The sequence below is a fragment of the Paramisgurnus dabryanus genome, chromosome 9 (assembly GCF_030506205.2).
Source record: "Paramisgurnus dabryanus chromosome 9, PD_genome_1.1, whole genome shotgun sequence".
Lineage (NCBI taxonomy): Eukaryota > Metazoa > Chordata > Actinopteri > Cypriniformes > Cobitidae > Paramisgurnus > Paramisgurnus dabryanus.
The window spans coordinates 34,138,296-34,162,124 of NC_133345.1; the positions used below are offsets into that span (position 1 = coordinate 34,138,296).

The 23,829-nt window shown below is 36.8% G+C and overlaps 1 protein-coding gene across 1 annotated transcript in view; it reads left to right on the forward strand.

Annotated features, from left to right (window-relative positions):
- The window catches only part of zbbx (zinc finger, B-box domain containing), a 73,378-nt gene extending 56,310 nt beyond the window's left edge, over positions 1-17,068 (forward strand). The window contains exons 16-18 of the mRNA XM_073815689.1: positions 1,429-1,588; positions 9,827-9,991; positions 16,735-17,068. Coding sequence (XP_073671790.1) covers positions 1,429-1,588; positions 9,827-9,991; positions 16,735-16,976 — 567 coding nt within the window. The 3' untranslated portion in view covers positions 16,977-17,068. The remainder of the gene's footprint in view (positions 1-1,428; positions 1,589-9,826; positions 9,992-16,734) is intronic.
- Positions 17,069-23,829: the final 6,761 nt, after the last annotated feature.

Here is a 23,829-nt window from a genome sequence, read left to right on the forward strand (position 1 = left end):
ACATTAAGAAATAATTTTCATTTCAAATTCTTATATCACTGACAACAGTGGTCCGGCCAGGATTTTGTCATTTAAAAATTGGATTTGCAGCCCTCAACTGATGTTTATGTTGTCATGTTGTGTATTGGCCACCTGTTGTGCGATTGCAGTACCAGTTTAAGCCACAAGTTTTGCAGTACCAGTTTTGGCCACAATCATACATACTGTTCCTTTAACATTAAATAACATCACATTTGTCCCTAATTCTTAGTGATTAACATTGGCTGCTAACGTATATTTGGCATTTTGAAGTAGATGCTATCTGACTAAGCTTACGCTATTTAATGTGCACTTCCGGTGTACAATACCTCAGAGTTGTCCTAGACGTGACGCAGCGTTGCGCTTTTCGTCCGGTGTGCGACCCCCTTAAGCCCCTTAACAACTGCAATCAAGAGTTTGTGATAACTTGCAATGAGTTACAGTGCGGTGGAGGAATTTTAGTCCACTCATCTTTGCAGAATTGTTGTAATCCGGCTACATTGGAGGGTTTTCGAGCATAAACCACCTTTTTAAGGTTATGCGACAGCATCTCAATAGGATTGAGATCGGGACTTTGACTAGGCCACTCCAAAGTCTTCATTTTGTTTTTCTTCAGCCATTCAGCTGTGGACTTGCTGGTGTGTTTTGGTTCAGAACCAAAGTTTGCTTCAGCTTGAGGTCTCGAACAAATGGGCGGACTTGTACTTCAGGATTTTGTGTTAAACAGCAGAATTCATGATTTCATTTATTACAGCAAATCTTCCAGGTCCTGAAGCAGCAAAACAGCCCCAGACCATCACACTACCACCACCATATTTTACTGGTGGTATGATTTTTTTTGTAAAATGTTGTGTTACTTTTACGCCAGAGGTAATAGGAAACACACCTTCCAAAAAGTTCAACTTTTGTCTCGTCAGTCCACAGTTTTGTCAGTTTCTTCCCCAAAGTTTCCCAAGCACTCTTTCACACAGGGTATGGATTTTATTTTCCTTCATAATAAAAACTTTTATTTAAAAACTGCATTTTGTGTTTACTTGTGTAATCTTTATTTAATATTTACATTGAAAATGTGACAAGCATGCAGAAAAAAATCAGGAAGGGGGCCAACACTTTTTTACACCACTGTATGGACTAGTAAATGAAGTTCTTGGTAAATTAAATCTTTCTATGCCACAGGGTTCCTCTATGATATTTCCTTGTCTTTTGGCAACAAAATAGCTCCCTGCATGTTGCTTACACTTCAGCTGTATTTGTTCATGACTAAAATTGTGCAAAAATAAATTAAATGCAGAACATGAGCAGCCATTCATCATGAAAGAAATGTATTTAAATGTTGCGTTATCTTTAAATTAGCAAATCAAAAACAAGACTGATTTGTGTGATGGTGTTTATGTCTGTTTTCCACCCCAGGCCCTTATTTCGTTAGCCCAGCGACAGGACGTCCAGCCTGGACAGGACCAAGGCCTGGAGGGGTTCTTCACATTGGGACTGAAAAGTGGGGATCTACAGCCCAGCCCAATTCCAGCTCAGACCTCGAGAGAAAGACGAAGCAGCACAGATTGTTCTCTGGGTTTGTACACAAACAAGATAAGAGTTCAATTCTGGCAAAACAAAGCCATATATTTCTGATTACAGAGGATTATACATTGTTTGGCCTGAAGGTTTGCCACAAGTTGCACTCCGTTTAAAGTGTCCCGGGTAAAATATATTTCTGCAGTGATTGCAGAGAGGATGATTTTGTTTCCATCTCTAAAAAACTATTTAAAGAAACCCACCCTGTGTTTTATGCATTGGGAAGCGTTTATTAATATTTGTCTTTCGTCCTCGTTGTGTCTCATGTTGTCAGATTTTTGATAGTCATGGAGTTTAATAAACACTCATTGAAATAGAAAGCTGTTGTCTGAATGAAATGACCTACAGTCCAAAAAATTCAGCAATTTTGTCAAATCAACATCATTAACTTCATGCTGCATTTTATTTTTACAGTGTTGTCTCAGCTTATTTTTATGTTTAGGACAGATGAGTCTGAGAAATACAGTAATTAAGGATTAAGTATACTTTCTTAAGCTAAATTATTTCAAAGCCTTGAAAACCATAGTACATTTGGTAAGGAGTTCAGAGAATTGGTCATTGCATATGGCATCTTGCAAAAAAACGGCATAAGGCAAGCCAATTGGCTTTTATTTCAATGAAATTAATTTACATAAATGAGTTTATTAAACACACTAATCTAAATTGACTTGCAGTGCTTTACAGTGCATTACATCAGTATGTGCATTCCCAAGGGTTGAAACCGTGACGTTGGCGTTACTGGCCAGGAAAGTTGCTTATACATTAAATAAGTCTAGTAAATGTGCATGTGCTAGTGGGCAGTCCATGGGTGTGACATCAGAGACTGAGATTAATGAGCCTCATTGGCAGCTACATTAACAGAGAAGTTTTTCTCCTGTGACTGCAGGATTCACTATAGCCCAGAGTGATCGTGCAAACAGCACATTATTCTCTATAAAACTCACAGCATGTCATCCCTCTCTTCACACTTCTATAAGTGTACAGAACATAAATCTTATTTAAAACGACTTGGGTTTAGAGTTCTCTCGAACTTAAAAAACTCTGCCTTTTATGACCTCAGCTGAACCTTTAAATCGGGCTCCTAAAATTACAGAAACATAAGCGTGGATATTGGTTAAAAAATCTAATTTTAACAACTTTCTTGTAGCTTAAAAGGCCCGCTTAGGGCCATAGCCTTGATGCCGTGCACTTACACATATGGATCACTAGTAGGCAATGTTCACACCGGTCATGTCATGGTGTATACACAGTATCATGGCAAAGCCAAAAAAGCAGCAGGCATGTGATAAATAGACAGCGACTATTGTTGCAGCTTGAGTTAAATATCACTTCTCAACTTTACCAACCTTTGTTTATACTGTCACAAGCAAAAAATGCGTATGAAGAAATGCAATGCAGATTTTTTTGACTTGACGGAAGGGGTTCAAGCAAACGAATCATAGTGCTTGCAGTCCGCGTAGAATGGACGTGTTGTTATATTTTTGGAGAGGTGCGCGCCAGGCTACACAGAGCTACGCACATCCTAGGCGTAGCTATGGCACGAACTGTCAATCACCCCTAAAACAAATACTTTTAAATGAACTGGTCACAAATACAATGCACAAGTCGCTTAAAGGCGTTTGGATGCAAAGATGTTTGCATTAAAATTTTCAAAAACTACTAGCACAATGTTATGTATTTTGTGTACTTCTATACTTAATTATTCCTAATGTTTTTAACAATATTTAAATTCAGAGAAGTCACAGTTTAAAAAAAATAACGTTTAAGGTCGCTGGTCAATGGGCCGTGTCCACATTATCTTTGGTTTCCACTTTAAATGTGGTAGAAATTATACGTGTGTTCAACTTCATGCAGCGCTGCACAGACCGGTCGTTGTACTGTATGACATCAAAGTTTCGCGAGAAGCTCCGAAAGCATTACTTTCTTGTCACTCTCGCAAGATGTTATATGGAGAAGCTGATCGTAAATTTACAACAATAAATATATCAAAAATATATTTATCATTCGTCATTTGTGTTGCTAAGAAATTTTCGATTTTTAAAAAGGCAATTTTCTCAATATTATTATTATTTTTTTTGCACCCTCAGATTCCAGTTTGTTAAATAATTTTGCAAGGAGTCCTTCATAAGAAAGCATACATCAATAGAAAGCTTATTTATTTAGCCTTCAGATGATGTATAAATCTCAATTTCAAAAATTATGACATGTTTTATGGTGGAGGATAGAGGTCTTCTTGGGAAAGATTTTTCCAAAAGAATTGTACCCGATCCAAAATGACCCGAATCACTTTTTAATTAACCCAAATGTAAACGGCACTGACGTGTGTGCAGTCTGCATCCCCACACGCACCAGTCAGACAGAAGGAAACCTTGTTGGCCTTGCAACCAATTTGGCACGCTGCTCTGTTTATTTTCGTTTGTTATCTGACGACAAGCCCAAGGGAACTGCAAAAATGTGCATTCAAAATTGATTGACAGGTCTGGCTCAAGGAAAATTAACCTACCGCCAGCTACACGATGTTGCAAGTGCTCTTGACAAACAGAGAAAGGGTTGGAAAATGACTCAATGCACTCGATGTCCAAGGCACACATGAAACTTTAAGACCCAAACCAGCTCGGTCTTGAGTCGGACCTCGGGTTTTCGTGAAGACCTCTAGTCCAGGGTCAAATTTATTACATCATCCATGAACATAATTTATGAGTCCCGTCAGACTGATTACCAAATGGAGATAAAAACGACATTTCACATCATTCCACAGTGCGATTTTGTTTTACTAGGATGACTTCTAGTGGTGAATATTACATATTGTGCCTTTAAATGCATAAATGTAAATGCAAAAATACATCCTTAGGCTTTTATTTTCATAATCGAGGCAGGAATGTCACTCCAGAATAAATATACAAGCGTGCTCTAATGAAATCCATAGACCATCTCTCTTAACAGTACATTTGTTCAGCTCATGTTATTTAGATACCTAATTATTCTATACTTGGATGGATTGGCTATTGAAGAGAGCTGCTAGCTTACACATTTATTTATATGCTGGTATTATCCTTTAGCTTTTCAGTTTTAATGTTACCTTTGCAAGACCATTAGACTGAGTGTAAACACTAATATATATCTTTAAACAACTCGATTTAAAGTGTCATGACACAACCTCCTTCTCTCCATGATGACTTCTTTACCACACTTTTGAAAAATGTAAAGTTATGCACAATAACGGGCACGGAGGGAGCGGGGAATATAGCAACAGTCTGTCTGAATAAATCAGGTTTATTGCGCTTTAATTGAGCGGCGTCAGGTTCTCATGAAAGCATGCTGCGAATTACATATGGCGTATTATATAGTATGCCGTTTTAAAACCTCACAACACATAAAAAATACACAAAGGTCATTTTATATCTGATTTAATGCTGAAATAAATTCTCAGCCTTTCGCATCTTTACTCGACAGCTAAAAAAATATGCGGGAATGTGAATATAAATGTGCGCTTTTGCATTTTTTATAACTTTTGAGACTGTTATTCTGCAACATTGATTCATAAATATAAACACTGTGATGGGTTAAGACTCACAGGAAGGATTGATGGCGTTTGTTATGAGCTTCAGTGTCTTAAACAAGTTCCAGTTCTCGGTTCTGGTTCACGTTCCACACAAACATTTCAAAGTTGTTGTTATCGATCGAAAGTTGTTGTTCTGTTACAGGGACGTGCACAGGGGGGTTGCTCAGGTTGCCCGGGCAACTGCCCATATGCCCTTCTCGACTCAAGTTGCCCTTACGAGGTGGAAAAAAATAAATTGTACTTTTACTTCGTTTACACTATGCAGCATTCCTTCGTTACTGTATTTAAATTAATTACGAAATTTGTATTTTATTTTTAAATTGCTATCTTGTGTTTCTGGCGCATTCGCGAATTAATGACTCGTTTGAGTCGATTCCTTACAAAGTGTTGCAAATAAACGAGTCTTTTGAGTCGGTTCTTTACAAAGCGAATGGGCCAAACGTTTAAAATTGGTTCGCGAATCAGTTTGAATGAATTGTTCAGATCGCTGCAAAAACCGAATCGTCCGAAGCTGTTTTACTCGTAACCTATGTAGAAACACGCAGAATATAACCAGTGTTGGGTGATGTGGAAATTAATTTACCAATCTTTTAACTAAAAGCAAAACTTCACACATGTACCCGCCATTACATACACGCGATCGTTCGTCGTCAGACACGCGTGCAACCTCCAGAAGCATTGTAGCACAGATTGAAGAAAATACATCGATGATTGACGTCTGATTCGCTGTATACTGTACTGTATGATGTAAGTGATTCTCACAAAACACACGTGACATGACAACGTAAGAAAACATGAGTTTTGTCTAAAATCATTTTTATGTAAGTGTAAACTGTCAATGTCCTCAGACCATCTTAGGAGATTTCTAATTTATACATAGTGAATGCAAAACTGTTATCAGTTTACTTGTCTGATATTTCAGCTATAAGCTACATCAACATTGAGACTAGAGTTAATTTGAAATGCTTGTCTATTCTGTTCTGTGTTTGTATTCTTTTTTCTGTACTGTTTGTGTATGTTGCAGTTTATACTGTAGAAGTGCCCTTCACAAGTATTCTTCTGTTTGTTGTGGAGTCAAGAAATGTCTAAACATTAAAAGATGAACATGAGACAAAAGTACAGAATCTGTCACATTATTTTTTTAATGGTCACTTAGCTGTGTCCTGATTGTTTACACATGAAAAGCATAAAATGTGTAGGATCAGTTTGATTGACTTGTGTGCATTTGTGTCCAACACACATACGTCAGCATTTAATGCTGTTGTTCTTTGTTGTTAAACCATGTATGTGTTGAAACATAAACAAAGGTTAATAAAATGTGACATTCTAAACTTCTGACATTCTGATATTTATCTTACCAATTTCTGGTCTCCACAGCAAACAGAAAAATCTTGTCTTTACAGTTCTGATACTTATGGAGGGCACTGTATTGTGTGTGTGAGTGAGTGAGTGAGTGAGTGTGTGTGTGTGTGTGTGTGCGTGCGTGCGTGCGTGCGTGCGTGCGTTCGTGCGTGTGTGTGTGTGCGTGTGCGTGTGTTTGCGTGTGTATATCTAGATTTATTTTTTCATGAGTAACTAGTAACTCGCTACTTGAGTATTATTTTCATTGCATACTTTTTACTTCTACTTGAGTAATTATTTATTCAGTTACTTGTATTTTTACTTGAGGAAAGTTTTTGGCTACTCTTTCCACCTCTGTTAAAATCTTTATGAATCTAGGCTGAGTTTGCCACGTTTAAGCCTAAATAATCAGACAGATAGCAGCTAGCTACAGCTTGCAGACAAACAGCCTAGGCTACAATTTTTTGGTAGGCATTAGGCAAACATGTTTGCTGATTTTAATAAAGACCCTGTTATTCTCAGTCCTTCATATAGGCCGTGAGTTAAAAAAAATTGGGGGGGGGGGTGCCCTTCATTTAGGTCAGAGCAACTGCCCCTAAAAATTCCTGTGCACGTCCCTGTTCTGTTAAAATCGCAGGGGACGAACATTCGCAGGCCTTGTTTCGACTCGCTGCACGTTTGACTTCATAATGAAGAGTTGATGTTGATTTCAAAGCTGAAGATAGCGCAAAAATCCTTTAGTTGAGCCATTTTTCTCCCAACATTAAAACTAATGGATGGTGCCATCTTTCATCACGCGCAACACATAGACGTCTGTCAGCGTCTCTAAAAAATGTTCAATTCAACATCCTTTAAAGGCATCATTTGAATATTCAAAGTCATTTTTTATAATTATGGAAAAGGGTGTTGTTAAGTAATATCGTAAAATATTAAACGTCTGGTTTGTTCATTTGGCTTCAAGGTTAATGAAGACGGAGGAAAAATAAGCCCTAATGATGCTTCTGTTTTAGCTCCATCTCTCTGTCATCTCTGTTTTTACTGGCTGGTTCGTCCATCCATCAATTTCCTGCAAAGTCATTTGTGTTTCCTCTTTTTCGTCTCCATGTCACAGTCGAACTGTTTTTATCGGCCTGTCTGTGCATCTGCAGTCCCTGACGGGCAGTGAGAGAGTCAGCGGCCATTCAACTAGAAAAAGGCTTAATTACAGCAGGCGTTTAAGATGCCGATAGAAGCCACACATGTTTAACCTTCAAACACTCGTTGTATCCATGTTGAGATCCAGTGTGCGTTTGGCGTTCATGACTTAGGGCTGTTTTGAACCATAAAAGTGAGAAATGAGCTATTGCCATCATACCCTTGAGCAAGAAACTTAAACCAAGGTTAAAGAAAAAATGTTGGTTGTACTGGCAAAAAGGCTGACCATCACCAATCACCATTAGCGTTAGCATTAACCATTAAAAATATTTTGCATTGTGTCATTTTTTATTGCAATTAAGCATCCTTGTGCCCATTGCCATTTCTATAATGCAAAATTAGTATTATTTATTTAATATAATATATAAAGTATCTATACATGATGCTCAAAAATCTAATTTTTAAGAAACGACATTGTAGTAAAGTGTGTCAGAAAGCGACCTGAATTCAGCCTCACCGCCAGCGTTTAAAAAAAAAGTTGCCAGCCAGCGCCAGCGTTTTTCATGATTTTCACCAAAGTTTAATGCCTTCCAGAAAATGTTCTTCTTTAAATATATAAACTACAATATACCAAATGAAAGAACAGACCCTCTGCTTTCAAAAAAAAAAAAAAAAAAAAAACGTTTCATCCTACCTTCAGTGGTTCTTTTGTAATCAGCTTTTGAATATGGGTAGGTTTCTGCAAAAACACCACATTTTGAGCAAAAAGCAGAGATAATTCCATTTTTGTGACTTTTCATAGAGATCCCATTCAGAGCGATCTTTAAAACAGACACGGACATGCAGCCGCTTGCCATAGGGCAATACTTCCGGGTTTAAAAAGTTGTGGAAGGGCGCCATAATAGCGGTATTGCGGAAAGACGGAAAATCATGTCATTGGCCGGGAAGCGTTTTCTCTTAATTGACGAGATATCTCGTCAATGGCGGTGAAAGAGTTAAGAATGTTTTACGGTTTTGTGTAAATATGTAGATCTTAATGTGCAGTAAAGGGATGGTCACACTACACTTTTCGTCCCAATGACTTTCACACGTACGCATGCGAATGTGTCAGACCAAAACTCAAATCATGCGAATATATTTCACATACAAGTTCAAGTCTGGGGAACTCTGACCTGCGAATTCATATCATATGGAGACATTTGACCAATAGAAAACATGTTTGGATGGCGTGACCTTTCTGTCTACTGAAAAATGGACGAAACCAAAGAACTTTCCCCCCAAACAGCCCCCCGCTAATATTCGCAGTAACTGCCGGAAAATATTTGCATGCTCAAAGTCTAGCTTGAATGCAATTTAATTCTTTTAGTGACGAGTATGATAATTTAGCATTCACCCCCTAGTATGTTGCTAAAAATAACGTTATTTTGTGTGTATATGGTGTAACGCAACGTGTGGTTTATGGTTTAAAAAACACATTATTTTCCACATACCGTACATTACTGTTGCTCCTTTATGGCCGGCCTCTCCGAAACACTCCTCACGATTTTGTACAAAGCTTATAGTTTTGAAATGAACATTGCGCTCCATTTGGCCAGCTATTCAGCGTGTTGCGATTGGCCGAATAACTCTAGCGTCTGGTGGAAATGTGTATCGTAGTTTACTACCTTATCAATACGAGCTGAATCTGATTCAGAAAATGCAGATTATCAAGCTGATCGATCAGCTTTGCCAGCACGGCTTGAGCAGAGCGTAACAGATTGGTAAGGTAAGGATACTAAAACATAAAACCATGTCTGCATTTGTGATTGTAAAAATGACAAACAACAAGCATTACTTTGCACTCATGTTTGTATCATGGTTTGAATAGTTAGTAGCAAATGAGTTAGTAGCTGTGAGTCAGAAGCGGGCGAAGTTATGATAATGATTGTTGTGTCCACGTCAACTCGCTGTGGAAATAAACTGTTGCCTACAATTCTTACCTTCATTGTAGTCCAAGAAAAGAGATTTTAGTTGGACACAATAACTCGCCTCATCAAATCACTTTGGAATTTGTAATTTTGCTTATTGTAAACATGTACTAACACACATTTACACACCAAAGAAAATGTAAAATCTAATTTGGAAAATGGGTGCTCTTTAATCAATTGCTCAATGTTGCTTTTTGTGAAGATCTTTGTTTTATTTCTATTCTTATTGTAGCTGGAGTCCAGGATCTTTGGAGACCCAGCAGCAGTCTTCGGCATAACGCAGATGAAGGGCTGGTCAATGTGCTGGTCAACAGTCGACCAATCAGAAGCCCCCTTCGTTCAGTCACACCGCGTCGTGACGCATCATCACAGAGCCGGAGTTTCTCAAGTCATCAAGGTAATTCAATAAAAACATCAAAACCTTTCATTTCTTGCACTTTAGACCTTAGTGATAGTAAATGCTTATTTTATTCCGCTGAAATAATGTAGTTGTTTAATTTGAACATACAACCAAGTTTTACATGTTAAAAAAGTTGAACAAAAATTTCACTTTCTTGAAAAAAAAGATACTTTTTGATAATGGCATCCAAGATGTTTATGTCTTTCTTTATTCAGTCAAAAAGAAATTACGTTTATTGAGGAAAATATATCAGGATTTTTCTTCATAGTGAACTTTAGTGGACCTCAACAGTTTACAGTTTTAATGCAGCTTCAAAGGACTCTTACTTTTAAACCACACCTTCTCTTCTAACACGCATGACGTATGTGAAACTACCGCTTCAGTGTTTACCAGTGTGGAGAAAGAGGAACGTTTAGACGTTTTTGTATGTGGAATGATACTAGTTAATGTCTTTGTGTCAGTTTATTGTTTAAAATGGTCCACAAGTGTGCGTTTCACAGATGTAACGCTGGCGCGTTTAAAGTGATTTTTTTTTGGCGAAAATGACAATCGTTTCACTAGATAACCCCCTTATGCCTCGGTTGGGATCATTCAGAGAGCTTTGAAGCTGCATTTAAACTGTTGAGGTCCACTATATGGAAAAAAATCCTGGAATGTTTTCTTCAAAAAAATATATTTTCGACATAAACATCTTGGGTGACATGGTAGTGGTACATTATCAGGATTGTTTTAATGAAAGTTGAGTAATCCTTTAGTTACTACATATCGTATTTTCTGGACTATACAGTAAGTCGCTCTTGAGTATAAGTCGCATAAGTCAAAAATGCATTTTGAAGAGAAAAAACATATATAAGTCGGACTATAGACCAATTTAGAGTAGACGTCACAGTTACGTCACCTCAAGCTGCGCGCGCAATGTGGTTGCAGAAAAACAGTGGAAATGAATTAGACACGAGTAAAAAGAGCAAGATAACTCACTAGAAAATGTCCTGTTGTGCTGTTAAGTCTCAGAATAAGAATGCCAAAAAAGATGGCTTTCATTTTTATAGAATACCATCGTCGAAGACATCATTTGAAGATAAACGTAGGTGTTTATGATTACAATAAGCCCTTAAACGGACAGAATGGAGCGAGGAAATCATCTGGAAATCTTTTAATAATTAGAATAGAAAATAAGTAGAGAAGATGTCCGGTGTTCTGTCGAAGTCTGTTCCCTCCATGTGTTTCTTATAGCGTTTTTATCATGTTACAATTATAATTTATTCAGAATAAATGTTTTTTTTATACTGAAAAAGCAATAATATAATTTTTTTAAATATTTTATAATTTTTTCGTTTTCTATTATTTCTTTTTATTTCCTTATATCTTAGCTTATGTCTTCTTCCTGATTGTTCTAAAATTATTATGTTTACACACTTAATAAATATATAAATATAGCACACACACACACATGATGTAAAGTGTTATTAATAAATAAACAGGCCTTTTTAATGTATGTTTAAACATAATACTTTTATAATAGTTTTAGAACAAACACGTAAGATAAATATAAGGAAGAAATAATAGTAAACAGGAAAATTATGAAATATTGAATAAACGCTATTATATATAATACATGATAGTATTGCTTTTATATGTACTTTAGCGATTCAGACTGTAAAAATAATTGATTTAGCAAAAAAGAACAATACACATACATTACATACATGCATATCAGTAGCCAAGCCATTTAAACTTTTTATCTATCTAAAAAATAAACGTAACGTGATTAAAACGCTATAAGAAACATTGCACTAAAGGGAAACATAAAGGAATCAGACTTCAACAGAACACCGGACCCATAAAAATCACGGTTTAATGCTAAAACACTTCACAACCCTACTGCGGTGCAGTCACTTTCTGCAACCAGTTTGGCTCCGCCCACAAAAAACGTCATCTTTGTTTGCAAACACGAAATTGGTCTATACGTTGTGTTTATTTAGAAAATGATTTCACTAAATCCAAGATGAAGAACCTAATCTGGAAAGGCAAGTTATTCAACTAAACAATAGCACAGAACATCAGGCTGAATAGGTGTCCTTACATGTTAAAGTAACATAAACAGTTATTTACACGATACACAATAGCATACAAAACATACTTTGAAGGCTAAACTGGTTAAATTAACACGACAAGCCAAATCAAGTTCAAAAAGGTCCCAAAGTCATTCTGTATCACTGAATCCATTGATTACATAAATACAGGAGCAGAGCGTACTCTCATGGCTGTAGATGGTAATGGTTTCTCTTGGTTCATATGAAATAATTGTGAAGTCGCACCTTACTAGAAGTTTCAGGACCTGCCAAACTTTAAAAAAAAAGTGTGACTTATAGTCTGAAAAATAAGGTATTTAATTTATTTAAATGAAAGCAAAATTGTGAGGGACAGAAGTATGAAAAATTTAACATGGGCTTTGAAAAGTGTAGATACAGGACTTCAAGACAATAAGACATTATTAAGCAATCTTGTGTTGAGTGCATCAGATGAAAAACGCCTTCTACCTTATGTAAGGTCTATATTTATGCCAAAAGTCATGCTAAACTTAGTTTAATGTTTACAACATCAAAACATTTAGTCTAAGTCTGTTGATTTCTCTTTGGTGTGCAACTAGGCTGAATTAGACATTTCGAATGCTTCACCACGCTTCTTTTTCTCAAAAAGTCATGTTAGCAAACACACAAATGATTGACATGCAGACAGTTTCTACATAACATTACTTTTACACATTTATCCAAAGAAACTTGCAGTGCAATACAAGGTTATACAGTTTTTTATAAGTATGTGTGTTCCCTGGGTTCAAACCCATGATCTTTTGCACTATTATACGCAATGTTCTGCCATACAGGAGCTCGTTTTTAACTAGCATAAGGTGGATTAGGTATGATACAGAATATCTCTGAGCTAGTAGAGACATTTTATGTGTAGTGTCCCAAAAAATTCCCTATTGTTTAATCCAGATTTATAAGGCTTAATGTGCGTTTAAAATGTCACCCCAGAGCCCGTCTGATGTCATATCTCTGCCGTGACTAAACGGTCATTTACCAAAAGTCTACATCACCCTGCTGGACTCAACGGTTATGGCCAAGCAAACATCAATAACACGGCCATATAAGAGTCATGCTAACGTTAGGCTGCAGTGTGATTTATTGGCTGAAGTACGTAATTAAAGCCGAGCTGATTCCCAGCATTCTGCGCCGGCACACGCGGCAGAGCTTTCATAAAGAGATTACTGTGTTGCCGTGTGCCAACGGCACGCTCCTCAACGCTCAGCTCGGATCAGCTGAGCTCGCTTTATCAGCCTATAGCTCAACATCTTTTCCTTTCTGTCTCTCTGGTCATCGGTTGCAGGTCTGCAGAGGAGGGAAAAATAATCTGTTTGCTGGTGCAAATCAAATCGTCAGAAATCCCTTGCATGCTCTCTTCTCTGTCTCTCTCACTTCCCTTCATTCTCTCTATAGCTCATGAAACCCTGTCAGGTTAGACATGCCAGATCGAACCTTGTGCCGCAGGGGGATTCACAAAGCCGACGGTCCCCGAGCACAAACCTGAAGAAGCCGTATCAGCTAATACGTGCTCGGTCCGGCTATGCCACCTCGGCTAAACCCGACCCCGGGGAGTGTTTGATTTCTCTTAGCTTACTCTTTCCTACAGGGTTCCCACGGGTCCTTAAAATCCTTAAAGGTTGTGAATCTGGGGTAAAAAATTCAAGGCCCTGGGAAGTTTTTGAAAATATACATGTATAGATACAGGTAGTTGAAAGTGCTTGAATCTATTTTATGCAAGAAGTTTTCTGGAAAAAAATCCATATTATTCTCTGTGTAGTGTAGGATAATGTCATAAAATTTCTAGACTTTGTAAGCACACGTGCTAAACTGTTCACTTTAAATGCTTATATCTTCTGTACTGTATGTGAATATTGATTCATAGCAAAAAGCTTTTTTGCATAGTTGTGTTTGACACATAAACGTCTTGGGGTTACGTATGTAACTGTTGTTCCCTGAGAAGGGAACGAGACGCTGCGTCTCCCTTGCCATACTTCCTGCGTCACTGTAATGTGGTCTTTGGCAATATTTCAGATAGCGAGAGAGTTCCTGACTCCCGCATCACCCTGTCTTTGTTGTTAAGCCTCACCGTTGGTTCATTTTGATATACACATTCAGACACACTTACCCCTGGAGGCGTCGACCCCCTAAGGTGTCACTGCAGTGACGCAGCACGAATTGCCTCAAAAGGGAACTTTAACAATGTAAACAAGGTCCTTGAATTTAAAGTTAAGTAAGGGGAACCTTGAGGATTGGGAACCTCTGCTCTAAGGGAATACTTCCAGGTTTTATAAGTTGGGTAAATCCACCTAGTGGATAATAGCAGAAATACAGATTGCCTGAAAAACTCGTCATTGGCAGGGCAAGAGTTAAAGGAGTAGTCCACTTTAAAGATGCGGTCCATTGATTTTCATAGTAGGAAAAAAAAGTAAGTCAATGGGCCCCATCTTTAAAGTGGACTACTCCTTTAAGGACCAAATTGTGCCATTTAAATGTTAGGGGTACAAAATATGTAACTGTACATTCATTAAGGTACAGTAATGTACCAAAACATTGTTTTATGTTTTGTAAACCTGTAAAGGTACAAAATGGAAACTTAGGGTACAACCCCAGTTACCTTTTTTCTGACAGTGTAGAGTATGGACGAGTGCACATGAAAACTATATAGTCTAAAGTCAATGGCGCAATGTGTTTTTTGTTATTTAAAGAGCGCATTAGTAAAATGCGCCTATACACGGGAGGACAACGCGGGTTTGCTTATCACAAGGTACATGAATGCGCAGCAGCACAAAAATGCTTTTAAATATGAAAGATTAAAGGATTGAATGTAAAAGATTATTATTGAGTCTCTTGGACATAAATGAGGACTAATTATGAGACGTTTGAAGGCACAAAGAGCTGCTTCACCTGCAGCCTGGTAAGTAAATAAATGCTTTGCTTTGAACAAATGCGTCTGTTTTTAAATGTTTTTTTTTTTTGTAATGCTACCTCACGGATTTATTGTATATGATGACTCTGTACCTGTGGATATGGTGAGATGAGAAAAAATTTTAAGTAATGCTTAAAAAAACTCTTTGCTAAAAAAAACGCTGTCCAAAGTGCTGAAACGTGAGGAGAGCCGTTTGTAAATTCTTTATCTCCTGTTTGTTACAAATAAAGTATTTTTAGAGTACAAACCTTATCTTAGATACTTGTAAATTATGTTTTGATGATATTAGATAGCCATACATTTAAAGCAATTACAAGCCTGCTTTTTACTTCCATGACTAAAAGAAAACGGGTTTTAAAGGTTTTAATAAAAAATAACAATTTCAAAACAAGTGAAAAACAACACAATTATTTAACATTAATCTTAAACTGGGGATCTTCTACCTCCGCTTAGTTTTTCAGTTTACAAAGTCCATCATCTAAATAGGGATTAGACATTACGCCAGCGCAACTTGCTTTTAAAGGGGATGAGAGCTGTGACTCTCATTGGTTTACTGCACGTTACGCCCAAAATACTCCCATTACAATAGGACCTACCCTTGTCGACCATGCGCTCGGCGCACAAACCATTTTTCCCGTCGTTAAATTAGCAAAAGTGGATTCGTACACGCCCATTTAGAAGTTGCGCTGTGCGCTTTAGACAATGCGCTTAGATCGTTTAAATAGGGCCCTATATGTGACCTGTGCTGGCAAATTGAGTTGGAATAAGCAATAAAAAATTGTTGATTTTTTAATAAAAGATTTTTGACGTTTTCTATTAAAAAAACTTCAAATTGATGTATAATTTGTTGTTATCTGACAAATAATGACGGAGCTACTCCTGTTTAAAGTTGACAGAGTCAGCAAAGTCCATTTTGAGAAAAGTCCAGTTAAAGATTTTTGAAAGTTCATAAGCAAAATCACCGCATGGCACACACAAACTCAAAAACAATATCTATAGGAAAAATATATGTTCTTCTTTTTTTCTTTCTTTTATTGTTTGATTGACATTGAGACAGACAGCTTTAGATCTACTGTAATGCAAGGATCTAATATAACCTTACACATCAGATATTTTTTCTCAACAGTTCACCAAACATTGACTTCAGACACAACAGATTATATCTGCAGGAATTATTGTCAAAACAGATATTTTTAAAACTGTAATTATATCGGGCTCACGCATCTGCGTGCATGCTTCAGATCTGTCAGCGCGAAGAAAATCATTTTGGAGTCTTGTCACTCTTAATAACTCTTTTAACATCAATCAGGTGCCAAACTTTTTATCTCTTAATAACTCTTTAAAAATCAAGCAAGTCATGCACTTTATTTTCTAATTCCAAAAGTGGATGGAGACGCATCTTGGAATAGTTTAAGAATTCAGGACTACATACCTCTCAGAAAAAGTACAAATAAAGATCATTTTAGATGTTTCATGACTATGTAGAGCATTGGTATCGCTAGATGAGGGTTTAATGTACTTATTTTTATAAAAACCTCCATTTCGACCAAAATTGATATTTATACTTTCTTTCCCCTGTTGCTCAAAGTAAGATTTAGACTCATTACTTAATTTAAAAAATATAGAAGAGAATTATATAAATATTGTATATCTTCTTAGAAACATCATGGTGGTGATTTTTGAAAAGCACCACTCATTTTTTCTTTATAAAATCTGGTTTCTACATGCAGATGTTCTCAGCAGATGTTCCCCGAGCTCCTCTCAAATCCAGAGCATCGGCACTCGTCGTGTCAGCTCATCTTGTCGTCCTCTGTCCCGTGCAGCCCAGGAGATCATGGAGGTCCAGAGCGTAGAGCGGCCTGATCTCCAGAACTCAGATGAAGAAGAGCAGGATTGTCTGGCTTTGGCCTGCCTGGAGGAAGAGTTCAGGAATATGAGCTGTACACCATGTGATCAGGATGAAATGGCTTAGATTGATGTAGAGCTTGAATATGTGTGTAAAAAAATTAAATCCATTTCATAAAAGTAATAAAATGTTTTGTGTTATTATTGTCTTGTTGTGCAAAAACATGTATGAATGAATATGATTTTGAGGAATTATCATATCTACTAATTTCCTTGTAATATTAATATCATTTGCACTGCAAATAAACTTTATTATCAACAATTAACCAAGTAAATATGTGCTTTAGCATTATTACTTTTCTTGTATGGAGTATGTCCAGGTCTGAAACCACAACTCATTTAATAATGTTTAAGACTGGCTGGCACACAGCCAGTAATACAACATCACATCACATGCTGGTTACCTGCTACCCATAGCAACTCACTCATTAGATAACATAAAGTGAACTACATAACATTAAATTTAATGTGAAAGAAAAAAACACAGTAACACCAGTGACACAAAAAATCACCAGTGTTACTGATCTTTACTCGTGTTACCCATAAGGACAATTTTCACGAAAACTGCATTTTGCAAAATTTCTGCTGCAAAGTATCAAACCACATGTTGTCAATCATTGTAGACTCACTAAATTAAGTAGTTTAATCCATTTGTATTCTAGTTTTTGGCAATTCCCAAACAATAAAGGAGGTCATACCAGTGACTTAAACTAAAAGCTTCATATGAAATCATGATTTCTGATAACTTAAAAGAGATAGTGGACTTATACGGGCGTCTCTTCATAGATCTCCAGGAAACTGAAAGAAGGAAGTCAAGTGATGTCATCAGTGTGATTTTGATTTAAAAATAAGAGCTTTTTTGTCAAACGGTAACACCAGTGACACAACTCCAGGGGACCACTATTTTCATTATATATTTTATAATATTTATTTGGCATTTTGTCTTTTAATGTAATTTACATCATATATTTGATAGTTATGGACATATAATTGTATTTTAAATGGAAGAAAACATTGTTTTGAGCTCAAAATAAAGCATTTTCCCTCTGTACAGTACATGACTGTGGGGACTAAATTTTTCATGTTATCGTTTCAAACACATTTCATGACGGGTCTTAAAATTTTGCCTCACTAGGTTTTAGGAAAGGACTTATTTCTCATCCCTCTCTTACCATCTCAAGATGATTTCTGCATTTATATCCATCAAACACCAACGTTCAAGATTGCCACCAGTCGTTGTTAGCGCATCAGTTGCAAAACCTCTAACCATGACAGCTTCCTTTAAGCAACCTTTTAAGTATTTATGTGTGTGTGTGTGTGTGTGTGTGTGTGTGTGTGTTGCTGTAATGATAGTGTTGATGGTACATGTTGCTCCTCCAGCAGTGCTGCTTTATATTTTCTGACAACATCATGCGTGTAATGTAATATTAGCATGTCTAAAGGCTTTGGCATATTTTTGAAACGCTTTTGTATTTTCTTGCATGGCTCAGTGGTCCTCTGCCTTATCTCTATGTATTTGAGAGCACCATGCAGTTGTGCGTGTTTGTGTGTGTGTGTGTGTGTGTGTATGTGTGTGCGTGTGTGCATAACAGAGACAAATCTCAGTTGAAGGTCGACTGCTGCTTTGCTGTCGTAGTGCAGTGTGCTGTATGTTGTCATAACAGGATTACAAGAGCTACATAACATGGAAATTGGACAGGATTATGAAATGTCTCCTCCATTAATATACAGATACAGATCGGCCCAACAGCTGTAAGCTCAACACAACGCCACAAAAAATACATCTTTACAGTTACTGTACATGTCTGTTTTCGTTCATTTTAGATACTCGTGACATGATTTTATTTATATAGCGCTGATCAGGATGAAATGCAAAAAGCAACTTAGAAACAAAGAAAAGCAAAGAACCGCAAAAGCATGGCAGTTTTTAAATATAGTTAAGGAGTATTTTAAATTAAAATGTATTTATTATTTAAATTATGCAATAAGTAATACTCCAATTCCAATCTACACTCACCTAAAGGATTATTAGGAGCACCATACTAATACTGTGTTTGACCCCCTTTCGCCTTCAGAACTGCCTTAATTCAACAAGGTGGTGAAAGCATTCTTTAGAAATGTTGGCCCATATTGATAGGGTAGCATCTTGCAGTTAATGGAGATTTGTGAGATGCACATCCAGGGCACGAAGCTCCCGTTCCACCACATCGTAAAGATGCTCTATTGGGTTGAGATCTGGTGACTGTGGGGGCCATTTTAGTACAGTGAACTCATTGTCATGTTCAAGAAACCAATTTAAAAATGATTCAAGCTTTGTGACATGGTGCATTACTGCTGGAAGTAGCCATCAGAGGATGAGTACATGGTGCTCATAAAGGGATGGACATGGTCAGAAACAATGTTCAGGTAGGCTGTGGTATTTAAACGATGCCCAATTGGCACTAATGGGCCTAAAGTGTGCCAAGAAAACATCCAACACACCATTACAGCACCACCACCAGCCTGTACACTGGTAACAAGGCATGATGAATCAATGTTCTCATTCTGTTTACGCCAAATTCTGACTCTACCATCTGAATGTCTTAACAGAAATTGAGACTCATCACACCAGGCAACATTTTTTCCAGTTTTCAACTGTCCAATTTTGGTGAGCTTGTGCAAATTATAGCCTCTGGGTTCTTCTGATGTTGAAGCCCATCCACCTCAAGGTTGTGCGTGTTGTGGCTTCACAAATGCTTTGCTGCATACCTCGGTTGTAACGAGTGATTATTTCAGTCAAAGTTGTTCTTCTATCAGCTTGAATCAGTCGGCCCATTCTCCTCTGACCTCTAGCATCAACAAGGCTTTTTCACCCACAGGACTGCCACATACTGGATGTTTTTCCCTTTTCACACCATTCTTTGTAAACCCTAGAAATGGCTGTGCGTGAAAATCCCAGTAACTGAGCAGAATGTGAAATACTCAGACCGGCCTGTCTGACACCAACAACCATGCCAGGCTCAAAATTATGAAATGTTATGAGCGTTTCTGACAATGTTTTATTCTTCGGATAGCTGCCCGAATAAAGAAACTTGTAACACGATCGAAACCCTATCAAAATCTCTAAAAAGTGACAAGGATGCAGCACAGAATTGATATATTGTGCATATTAAACAGATAAATGGACGCTTCTTTGATTTGAGGGTTGCATGCAAAATCCATTGGGCTCAAAAATGGCGTCTCTGAGTAATACTACAGTGAAGTAGTGATATCTGTAAGATTGTAACTTCACCATAATAATGAAAGAAGTATTAACATAATGTACTAAAGGAAGTCTTAAGTTAAGCTAATGTCAGTAAGCAAGCCAACAGGGCGACCGTGATCAAGGGGTTAAATAGAAATGCTTTATGACAAAGAAAATAAAAAAGAAAGAATTGTGAACTTTATAAACAACAAGGTAAATAAAGATGATGAAAGCATTGGGATTTCTCTTTCAGGAGAGAGAATTGGAAAGAAATCAGACTGTAGACAGAAAGCCATTAAAGGCATCAAAATGGCACCCAATGGAGGTATGAAAGATAATCCTCATTTAAGAGACATTACACCAGCAGAAAAGCATTAGTTTATTTATGAGACAATCTATTTACTAACATTCATTTCAATTTAGTGAAGATTTTTCCTATTAATACAGTATTGACACACTGTCAGATTTTTTTTTTTATTAAATAGTCCTTAGCAGTGATTGGGTACACCTTTGCACCTAAGGAGTTCATATTGGTACGTATTGGTACCAAATGTATACATATCTGTATACAAATGATACATGGACCAATATTATTTTCTTAATTTTTTTTCTGACAGTAAAGTATTTGAGACTTCTGAAATTAAACTTCTCCATTTAAATGCAATTATTTATAACATATGTTTAAAGTTTAAAATGCTCAAATCTAGTAAAATACTCTTAACCCGTTTACTGTTCTCCCTTGACAGTTAACTCGTGCAACCGTGGGCTTTTCTCTGAAAATAATGACTTTCATAGTTCTTCGCTGGGTTGGTTTTCTTCGAGCAGACACAAGAGATGCAGCCCATGACCCGGTCCATTGATTCCTATCAGGGAAAGACTTGCAGAAGCATTGTTTCCAAAAGCCTGTTGTGAGGGACAGATTGTGCAAACGTTATTACATTTTTAAAACACTGCCGGTGTGCTTTTACTGCAGTCTCATTTCACACATCTCATTGCATTGTGGGAAATAACTCTCTGGCCCAGAGGACTCGCACACCACATGCCAAGCCAACATATACAGTACCGTAGGTTCAACAGTAGGTAGATGAATGACTATATACAGTTATAGAACCCAAAACAATGTTTACCAATGTAGTATGGCTGGTAAATAATCAACTTTAAGTTTATTTATGAAGAGACACTATAAAACAATTAAACCTCAGGTGGTGTTGCTAACCCAAATTTGACTCTTAGGTGAAACTCTTTACAGACCTGCAACTCTCTGTTCTCCTAATCTCTTCATCACAAAGGCTTTGGCACTGTTAGCTTTAAGGCTCACATCACTGAGTATCTGCTGAAATATATGATGTTATGTATACATATTATGTGGTTCTAAGATTTTAATTTAATATTAATGTTTAGTATTATTTTAAAGGTCATGGTGCGATGAGTAAAAAGGTCTAATTTCTATAAGCCTAAAATATGATGGATTAAGGTTTTAGAACTTTGGATAGAAGATGCATTTCTTGTAGAGGTGGGTTTTTGCCTTGATATTTCTGGCTAGTTTGACCAGTTGCCAAGATACTCCTGGCTAGTTTGACCAGGTGCTCTTTAGTATCACTTGGCACAGGTCAAACTGGATTTTGACCAGGTGTTCTTTAGTATCACTTGGTACAGGTCAAACCAGATTTTGGTAGCTTTCTCAAGCTGTGTATAAAAGGTGGCCTGACAAAACATTCTGCGAGGCATCCTGTAACCAGGAGCTCCCGCACTCTGTGTGTATTCAAACCTTATGGAGGCATCCTGTAACCAGAAGCTCCCACACTTTGTGTGTGTACTAAAACATCATGGAAGAAATCTTTAACAAGAATCTTCTTACACCATTTTAGGTGTATTATATTCATGATAGAAGTACTCTGTAGCCAGAGTGTCTATTACCAGGTATGACTTTGTAACTTTTGCAACTGTTGATCATTTTAATTGGAATTGAATCATATTCTGTATTATATGATATTCTTTAAGCTGGAACCTGCCTGGTATAATAAATTGTTATTCATTTTAATTCTTCATAAATTGTATTGATTTATTTTAATTCTTTCAGAAATTATTATGACTAGTAGATTAGAAGGAGTCTGGTATTACCGCAAGATTATTCTGTCAGGATATGAACACACTGGTGTTTTGATGGTTGAATGGAGCATGGGGCACATTCATTAAAACTCTAAGATTTATGTCTATCACCTGCCTTAGCAAGTTGCATGAGCGCTAAACTAAAGTAACTATTTTTATGATCGGAGCAAGCATGGAGCGGCCAGACATAAAAATATTAGTTTTCCCGGCAACCTCTGACTAAGATCAGACTGACAATTTTGTGTCCGTGAGATGTACGCAACGGCCGGCGTATATCCTGTGCGATATCGGGTCCCTAATGAACGAATAACTAAGACTATGGGAATTTATAAATAATCAAACATATAAATTATGATCAACAGATAATAATAATACACTTAATTCTTACTATATTAAATTGGAGTCAGATTATAATTTAACCACAGAGATCAGAGAAATAAATTAAATAAATGGAATTATTCTTCTAGAAGCGCTACGGATGGCAAGAACACGGTCCCTTCACCACGCATTGGATACCTTCGTTGGGCCAAATGGGTGGCGTCTTACACCAACATTAAATATAGGGCCACATTAAATCTTAAATGTCAATTCTGAAGCTATGTGTTAAAACATTTTTATGTTTAACTGGCCTCTATCAAACTTCAAGTGAATATTTGATGAGGGTAATGACATGTTTCTTCTTCTTTTTTTGAGAAAAGTTGAATGAGCCTAGGATTTGTTAACACAAGTTATTCAGTCAATTAACTGAAATTGATTTCTCAGACAAAGTTGGATGACACCTAATCTCACATATCATTATATTAAAATCCTAAAATTAATTGCTTTTTCAATCTTCAAACTGTTACTGCTGCTTGAACAGAGATGTGCTTTATTTTCACTTCTCAATTTTTGTGTCATGCAGAAAGTTTTTTTTTATGCATTTAATCTTTCAGGAGTCTTTAAAAATAGGATAAAGTATTTAAAGTAAAAACTGTCATAATGAAAAACATAAATCTTGCTGCATCTACAATATAAACATTATATTTTCATATTTCAGTATGGGGTATGTATGGGTTGCCAGGCCAGTTCAGGAAAGATCTGTTATTGTGGTGATAGATGTTTAAGAGGGATTCACACAAACCTATTACAGAATCCACTGGAGATCAGACTAGCAAACAACCTTTTCAATAATCCTACTCCAAAAATAATTATTTGTAGGGATTCACTTAGATATGTATTTGCTTATATATTTAAAAAGTTGACAGGAACAACTCTTACATTTCAAATTAACCATGGTTTTACTACAGTAACCATAACTATTGAAATCTATAGTAAATAATGATAATAAAATACGAGACTATCCTCCAAAAAATAACCACCTCATAAGTCGTTTGTGCAAGCACCTTATTATGACGTAAAGTGACGTATTAAGGCATTATTGTCCTCTAGCAGCAGTAGCTTATAAATACAACCTGTTGTTACGTTTTAAGTTTTTTGCCTTATACATCAGATTAGACACATTTAATTTTATGAATTTGTAAATGTAGTAACGGTTTCATAAACATTTATGATTTTATAGATATTTTGGAGCATCTAACCCCACCCTCAC